The sequence below is a fragment of the Nicotiana attenuata genome, unplaced genomic scaffold (genome assembly GCF_001879085.1).
Source record: "Nicotiana attenuata strain UT unplaced genomic scaffold, NIATTr2, whole genome shotgun sequence".
Lineage (NCBI taxonomy): Eukaryota > Viridiplantae > Streptophyta > Magnoliopsida > Solanales > Solanaceae > Nicotiana > Nicotiana attenuata.
In genome coordinates this window covers 84,749-93,649 of record NW_017672403.1, presented here as the reverse complement: position 1 = coordinate 93,649, position 8,901 = coordinate 84,749, and the positions used below count along the sequence as shown (strand labels likewise).

The window sequence follows — 8,901 nt, the reverse complement described above, 5'->3', positions numbered from 1 at the left end:
TAGAGAATTTGGAGTTAGAAAATTAAAAAAATTAAAAATAAATTAATAAAGTAATAAGTAATAGCAATAATTAAAAAAAAAAAGAAAATAAATTTCACCACATCAAATCAGTTATTTCATAAAATGATGTTTTTAATCGTACCAAAACAATAACTTTAAAAATACAATACAATTAGTTTTAAATAAACAATCAAAATAAACGCATAGCAATATAATGCAAATTCAAGGAGTAACAACCATCCCAACAAGCTGTAGAAGTTCCCGAGATTGTACTCTCTTTTTCTCCTTACTTATTTCTCTTATTGGGGAGTAGTGTGATTCAGCTAAATTAGTTAGGGTTTGGCGAATGGCTTCTACTCCGAATCCAGAAACTGATGAATCAGCTAAATCTGCTTCCTCACCGTACGCATCTATGTCTCCTTTTGGTAAAATCAGTTGCATCTTCCCAAATTAAACAATTAATTATTTTTTGTTTGTATTTAAATTTGCAGGCAGAAAAGCGTATATAAAGATCCGGATGATGGGCGCCAGCGTTTCTTACTGGAATTGGAATTTGTTCAATGCCTTGCTAACCCAACTTACATTCACTGTATGTATTCCCATATTATTTTTTAAGTGTGCAAGATGCATTGTGTTTTAATAGGACAAGTAAAATTTGGGTGTAAAACTGTTAGTTTTTTTTTATCCCCTTCGTATTTATGGTGGTTTATTTTGTGTTGATTCTGATGCAGATTTAGCTCAGAATCGATATTTTGAAGATGAAGCTTTTATTGGGTACTTGAAATACCTACAATACTGGCAACGGCCCGAGTACATAAAGTTTATAATGTAAGTTCATTTTCTATTGCAACTTTATGATTTATTTGGTAGATGTTCCTTGTTTCTTTTTTGTTTGATGTGGACTGTGGTTGTCATCATCTACCAGTTATTTATTATTTCCTTTCTTGATGTTAAATGCAGGTATCCTCACTGCCTATTCTTTCTCGAGCTTCTCCAAAATCCAACATTTCGTAATGCAATGGCGCATCCTGCCAACAAGGTAAGAAGTTGTATCATTTGTTATTGTGGTTTCATTCTCCACTTTTACCGTCTCCTTTAGTTAGTTAATGCTGTCAGCCACTATCAAGAAAATTTGTCCCACTTTTTGTGTAAACATAGTCTCTGTGGACGAGAAGTGTAATCAAAGTATTTTATAATACAAGGTAGTTAGTCGTTTACCTTATTCCCCTTAATGAATTTTCTCTTAGCTTTTCGATATAGTATTATAAGTATTAGTTGGATAGCCCAAGTTAATGCTGCCGCGAAGACTTTTTCATCTCATTTCATGTTGTATATTTGTATGCCAATCTAAAATTGTGGTGCATTACTATCTGTGATATGATCTGATTTACATTTTTTGTTACTATTAGGAAGTGGCACATAGGCAGCAATTTTATTTTTGGAAGAACTATAGAAACAACCGGTTGAAGCATATTTTGCCGCGGCCGCTTCCTGAGCCTGCAACTGCACCAGCAACTACTGCTCCGCTAAGTGTAGCCCCTCCAGCTGCTCCACCTCCTGCTCCTTCACCTGTTTCGGCTGTAGCTCTCTCTCCGATGCAGTGTGCCATTCCTCCTGGATCTGGTCTTGCTAAAACTGACCCAAGGAGCGGCACTGTTGATCGAAGAAAGAGAAAGTATTTCATCTCTTCTTTTACTTTTCTCTTACTGTGAAAAAGTTTTCAAAGCTTGTTGCTGTGTGCTACTGTGCTCCCTCTTGCTCTGATTTCATAATTTTTAGGGTTAGATCTTTTGACTTCATGTGTCTAACATAGTTAATGGTTCGGTTAATTTGTTTTTTTTTTGCAGGAAAGACGGGTGATTTTCTTTCATTCGTGACACAGGCATCCGATCAATTTAATTCATGGATAAAGGTAATAACTTCATTTTGGAATTAGCGATTTAGTACTCTCATAGGTAAATGCATTGTGAAATCCTAGTGACTAGTAAGAGTGTGATGTTGTTTATTGAATGTTTTAGAGTCCAGCCCAAGTTTCAAACCATGATGCTAAAGGAAACATCAGCTTCTTCCGTTGAAATAGTTGCGAATAGGGGGAAGCCAACAATTATGTAGAAGAATACTAAGACAGAATACAACAACAACAACAACATACCCAGCGTAGTCCCACAAGTAGGGTCTGGGGAGGGTAGAGTGTACGCAAACCTTACCCCCGCCTTAAAAAAGGCAAAGAGATTGTTTCCAGAAGACCCTCGGCAAATTCAAATGAACGTGAAAGAACTACTAATTTATATACCAAAAACGATTTAATTCAAAGGAAGACAAGTTCAATCAATCTAGAGGAAGGAAGAAAGAAACATGAGGGAGAAGAGGTGAACTCATACAGAAAATCTGACCCTAAGTTTCAAGTTGAAGTCAAGAAAAAGAACATGAAATCAAGCCCTACGCTTAGAACCGTTAAGCTGAACTAACTATTGCAATGATTACAAGAGTGTTTGAAAAAAGCGATCGCTTCGTCGCTTTAAGCGCAAAGCGACCAGCCATCGCTTTTTCTAGCCTGAGGCGACTCGACCATGTGAAGCGTGCGCTTCAGTTGAAGAAGCGATGTCGCGACAAAAGCGACGAAGCGCCCTCTTCTGTTAAGAGGGGCCTTTTTAAAAAAAAAAAGGTTTGGGTCTGTTTTTTTATTATGCAAAACAGACCCCTAAGACCAAAATTGACCATTTCTCTCTTCTTCGATCGATATTGCTGCTGCTAGGGTTTCAACTTCCTCCATCCAGTCCAGGTAATTTTTCTTCTTCTCCTTTCTTCTTCTCATTTTTTTTCTTTATTCTTCTTGTTCCCGTGTTTTTTCTTTCTTTTTCTTCTTTCTTCTTTCTTCTTTCTTCTTCTTCTCTTCTCTTTTTCACTTTTTCTCGTCCAGCGTCTGCACAGCTGTTTTCTTTTCTCCCCCCCTTTTATCCTTCTTAATTTTAATATGTATTTTAGTTTATAAAATTAATTATTATATATATGTGTTATATTTTTCAGTTTATTTGATTTTTTTAATGTGTATTTCAGTTTATAAAATTAATTATCTTATATATGTTATATTTTCAGTTTGATTAATTTTAAAATGTATTTCAGTTTAGAAAATTAATTATTGTATATATATATATATATATATATATATATATATATATATATATTTTAGTTTATTTGATTTTTTTAATGTGTATTTCAGTTTATAAATTAATTATTATATATATTATTATATATATTATATGTATTTTAAGAATTGCGCTTCACTTCAATGAAGCGTGCGCTTCGCTTTGAAGCGAGGCGATCCCTTGTAGATTTTTTGCGCTTCGCGCTCTCAAAAACACTGCCGGATCCTTCATGATCTAAATTTGAAGATTCGGGGGAACGAATCCAGGTATGGATATGGTTGTGTGGATTCGGCTAAAAATAATCCAAATATCTAAAAGTAGAGTTATAAAAATAAGTCTAAAGTATGAGACATTATGTGGAAAACTTACAAGGTACTCCGAAAAAGAGATAAAAAGAAAAGAAATGATTTTTTCTCTTCAAATTATGGTTCAGACACCAGTAGTGGGATGCAAGAGCTGCACTGCATGTGCATAGCGAATGCAAGATGATTTAAGCTTGCACATTATGCATGCTTGATTTTGACTAGATAAAGTATTAACAATTCCACAATTGGGAGTTTCGCCAGGTTAATACACAGGTCCTCCCAAATTAACTGTGCTACTTTCTTCATGGACTTCTGAATAATATGTCCACTTTTAAACATGATAAACTTTTCCTCTTATCCATACTTCTTCAATGTCATGATTCCAAACCAATCAATATCATCAACAATTCAAACTTCTGCAACATTTTTAGACCTATTTTAAGAAATAGTAAATTTCAAATCTATACAAGGTAGGGGTAACGTCTCGTACACATTACCCTCTCCAGACCCCACTTTTGGGATTACACTAGGTTTGTTGTTGTTGTAGTAAACTTTAAATAGTATCCATGGCAGGTCAAATTAGGAAATTTAATCTGGAAAAGCAGGAATGAGAGGCTGCTTTTGACAGGAATTGAGGAAGCAACAATGACATTTCAATTTATTCCATTATTTGCCCCATACTCTTTCACAAATATAACCAAGTTTGAGGACTTTCAAATGTTTGACAAAGATCACGACGTTTGCAAGGACACATGGAAGAGTTCATCTTCACTAAATTGTTGAGAACTATAGTATTAGTTGAGTCTTGTTTGACATGTAAAAGCTGTTGGACCCAAAGGTATTTACCAACCCCAATGGTCTCTCTATCTCTTGTTTTTCTCTGGATGCTCTCTAATTTTCATGGACTTCCAATACAGAACCACGTCTGCACAACTCCTTGAGAGTAAGGTAACTATACAAATAGTCCGTTTTTTTCCTTTTTACTAATAAAACAAGCCTTGTGTCCAATAAATATTTTATCTACTACTTTTTAACTTGTTTTAATTCATAATTTACCAGTATTGTGTATGTACTTTTTTTAATTTTTTTAGAGCCAAATATTACTTAAGCTTTCTTGTGATCAAACTTTCTGTTATACCAATAAAGCACCAAAGCAAAAAACAATTTATTCATTCATACAATGGAAAAGAACTTACTTGAAGATTGAGATAGAAAACAAGAGAAATCCAATAATTATAAAAAAACAAGAGAAATCCAACAGTATAATGCTATTGGCAGTAATGTAAAAGTACAAACTGATTTTTTGGGTAGTGTAGTGCTTGATGTAACTTTATTTTATCTTGTTTCTTTAGTAGCCATATGAACTACTTTTCTACTTGGTTAGTTTGAAGATGTTACAGAAAAGCCATCATCCAACAACAACAACAACAAAAACAAACCCAGAATAATTCCACATGTGGGGTACTAATAAAAAAAAAGAAAAAAAAAGACATTAAATTAAATTAATAAAAGAAGACATTAAATTAAATTAATAAGGAAATACATGTCATACATATAGTTCTTTTACCCTAATCCTTAAACCCTTAATTCTAAATTCAGCTTAACATGTCTACTTTTATTGATACTTAACTCTTTCATTAAAATCTTGAGTGTTAAAGGTAAAGAGAATGATGTACTTTCTTATAACCTGTGCAAATTATCCAAGTAGAAGGAGTAGTTCATAAGGCTACTAAAGAAACACTATAAAAGAAAGTCACATCAGCCACGACACTTTCCAATAAATCAATTTGTACTTGTACAATACTGCCAATAGCATTTTACGGTTGGATAACTCTTGTTTTCTATCTCAATCTTCAAGTGAGTTCTTTTCAATTGTAGGAATAAATAAAAAAATTCTGCTTATGCACCTTTTTGGTATTAAAAGAATGAGTTTTGCTAAACTACTACATGAAGATAGTAAGTGAGCAATTTACCCATTTCTGCTTATCCTAAAGGCGGAATACATATACGGCTACTTAAACTTGTCCAATATCGTCACGTAGCTACCTCAAGTGAGGCTTGTACCTATTAGATACTTCAACTTTATTCAATATGTGTCTATCAAACACACGAATTAATTAGTAAAACAAATATGGTGTGTGTATTTCACACACGCTGACATGGCAGAACTTAATGAATAAAAAGAAACCACTTGGCTTTTGACTTAACTTAATGAAAACTCCTTTATAAAAAAAACAAGAAAATTGTTATAAGAGAGAAAGCCCTTCCCCCTGTTCCGTCTTACCTTTACACCCCCCACCCCCCAAACCTTTCTTCTTCACCAGTATCTATTTTCCCCCTCCTTCTACTCATTTTTTAAATTTCAGAACTAACCTAGTGTAAAGTAGCAGAGACGGCTGGGGGTGTAGTTTTAGGAAAATATTACATTTTGGTTACTTGCTATCTTCTCTTTTGTCAGATCTGCTGTCGGCAAACACTGGCCGGAGTTCGGTCAACACTGTTTCAACCTCCATCTTCTCACCAATTCATCTCCTCCTCTAGCGACTTCAACCATGGCTCAGCCATACCACTTAGCTCTTATGTCCATGTTTTTGTAGTTTCCTTTACCAGGAGTGACAATGAAGTGACCGGATCCGACCAGAAATAATTTTTTGGCAAGATATCAGGTTTAGTTTCTTGGTATATATCATTTCTATTAGTGGATTCTTTTCATAAGAACAAAATATTGTTATATCACCGTTAAGATAATTTTTCGAAAAATTTGATGAGTTTTTTAATTTGGGTAGATTCAAGTTGTTAGTCACTAATTTGGTCTGTTTTTGTTTCATTTTTATCTTGTTCTTTCTGAAATTAGTTTATAATTAGTGGGAATCTCAATTTGGGCCAATATCAAATGGAAAATGTAAGATAGAAGAAGATTAAACAAAACGGTGGCAAATTTTTTGGAGGACGGGGATGGCGGAACAGTGACTATAAGATGGTGTACAAGGTGGTTCGATAAAAATAGTTTAAAAAATCAAAAAGAAAAAAGAAGAATTGGAAATTTAAGCTTGTCACGCGCCTAAGAGAAGTGGAATGCACCTTTTTTGCCATGTGAGCTTTTTGTGTTTGATAGACACATATTGAGTGAAGTTGAAGCATCTAATAGGTACAAGCCTCCCTTAACGTAGCTAAGTGACAATATTGGACAAGTTTAAGTAGCCGTATATGTATTCTGCCTATCCTAAAATACTCGCGTCAATACTTAGAAAACACATCTAACAAAGGGACTCTAAGTAATTTTCCTTATTTTCTTTTCCTTCACAGTTTCGGTTTTCACTTTCACTCCTTCCATTTCTTCATTGATTTTTGCCAAATTACTCTACTTATTTTCTTTTCTTCTTCACCCTCTGATCAACGAGCTTTCCGAGAAAGAAACTGTGAATTTTTCGTCTTTTTTTTCTCTCTTTCTACTCCATTCAAAGGCAGCAACAACATGCTCTACATGCGGCAAGGAAAGAAAGGGGCTTGAGGAAGGATTGCAACGACAAAAATTACTACAGCGACATGGGTCTATCTTCGGTGAATTGGAATACACTTGCCACTCTCATTTGAAAAGAGGAATGAAACCCAGCTGTTTAATCACTAATTTTTATTAATCAAATGATAAACTTATTCTGCTGATTTTTGCTAAGCTTCAAGAAATATATTTTATTCTGCCATTATCGGCTCTTTTTGATGGGAAGAAAGGTTTTTGTTTTTGCCATTGTTCGCTATGGCGGAAAATAATCCTCCTATTTACCAAAGATGATAAAGGTTCCCAAACTTAGATATACTGATTATAGCATCCAAGGGAGCGCACAAGCATAAGTGCATATGAAAGATGAGCTAAAAGGCTTGGAAATACATTACAAACACTTTCATGTGCTTGTAGCGTCATTGGAGGGTACAAAGGGACCAAAAATGGATGTTAAAGTGCACTAGACATGAAACCACAGGCAGATATCTGTTGCATTTGGCAGAAAACAAAGAAATGTGCGCAGAGTTCTCCACAGTGTTGTGAAGAGCGTGAAGCGAGGAAAAGCGACAACCCCCATTTCACGAAAAGCGAGAAGCGAGAACCGAAGCACTCGCTTTTTTTAAGTGAAGCGGAATTAAAAAAAAAATTAAAATAAATACTGCATAGACAACACATGTAATTGTAAGCAAATGTTCAATACTTCAATTAAAAAACTAAAGAGTAGCATCAATTAAAGCACAAAATGAGCAGAAATTGGGCAGAAACTGGAAAAAATTGGTCAGAATTTTTCTGAAAAATTCGCCAGCATTTCGGCGCTTTTTGGACGTTTAGAAAGAAAAAGAAAAAGAAGAAAAAGAAGAATGAAATTAAAAAGTGCAGAACATAACTGAAAGTTGTTGTACTGTGAAGAAGAACTGAAGAAGAAGAAGAACCCTAGTTTGAAGAAGAGAAATTGTTGCTTGAAGTTAATGAAGAAGAGAGGAAGAAATCGTTGCTTTTGTGAGAACCCTAGTTTCTCGCTAGTTTAATCTCGCTGCTGAAGAGTCCAGAGTAAATAGAATGCAAGGTTTTTTATTAAATAGGGCTTTGGGTATTCTAATTAAAAAGGCGTCCGCTTCACTCGCTTCACTGCTTCTCGCTTTTTACCGAGAAGCGGTCGCTTTTTTTTTTTTTTACCAGAGTCGCTTTTAATGGCAGAAGCGCCGACCCTTCCGCTCCGCTTCGCTTCTCGCTTAAAGCGAGGAAGCGGTCGCTTTTCTTATTACTGTGATCCGGCCTCTAGATCCGTACCCGTAGCGGACACCCGGCCCAAATCTGAATTGGTATAAACTAGATCTGTCGGCCTGAAATTAAGTGCAGCGCAGAAAATATATTCTAGGTGTATTGGGATAACCGTGGTCACCTTGATCTGTGATCCACCATTCTTTATCGACTGCTGTGGCACTTCCACAAGCAGAATCTTGTCCAAGGATTTCCACGTTATCACTGATCTCTTTTACCTTTTTGGTCAAGTGAAGTACTTCCTTTTCATATTTATGGATTTCAGTTAGAAACTATGTATGTCGTGTTTCCCTTCTCTCGACAGGAAATACTCTTTCCTGTAAATTTATCACATAGCTCTCCAATCTAAAATCAGGTGTTCTGGTTCCTTGTTGCTCTTTCTGCTTATACTTGATTCCGGTCGTACAAATAGACCTAATTGAACAGTTGCAACAACTCATCAAACTTAATGTCTGCTTTCTCCATTTGAGCACAAGATGTGTTACTTCAATTATTTGGATTTACATGAATTCATTAATCTTAAGAAAAGCTTGACTCTGGATCTGATTTTTTCCTTTCTCCCTCAGCTTGCCCCTCCCCCTCTATCTCCCATTTCTGATTCCCACATCTTTATTTATTTATTTTCTTTTGGTGTGTGTGTGTGTGGTGGGGGGGTGGGGGGGGTATCGTA

The 8,901-nt window shown here is 35.2% G+C and overlaps 1 protein-coding gene across 4 annotated transcripts in view; it reads left to right on the top strand.

Annotated features, from left to right (window-relative positions):
* The first annotated feature begins 203 nt into the window (after window positions 1–203).
* LOC109213066 (mediator of RNA polymerase II transcription subunit 31) overlaps window positions 204–8,901 on the top strand; it is a 9,360-nt gene continuing 662 nt past the window's right edge. For 3 of the 4 annotated variants that reach the window (XM_019376816.1, XM_019376815.1, XM_019376813.1), the window contains exons 1-6: window positions 204–402; window positions 492–589; window positions 732–828; window positions 961–1,039; window positions 1,410–1,675; window positions 1,848–1,912. In XM_019376816.1, coding sequence (XP_019232361.1) covers window positions 347–402; window positions 492–589; window positions 732–828; window positions 961–1,039; window positions 1,410–1,675; window positions 1,848–1,860 — 609 coding nt within the window. In that variant the 5' untranslated portion in view covers window positions 204–346 and the 3' untranslated portion in view covers window positions 1,861–1,912. Of the gene's footprint in view, window positions 403–491; window positions 590–731; window positions 829–960; window positions 1,040–1,409; window positions 1,676–1,847; window positions 1,913–5,909; window positions 6,118–8,901 lie in introns of all 4 variants that reach the window. The other variant, XM_019376814.1, reaches the window with a different exon arrangement.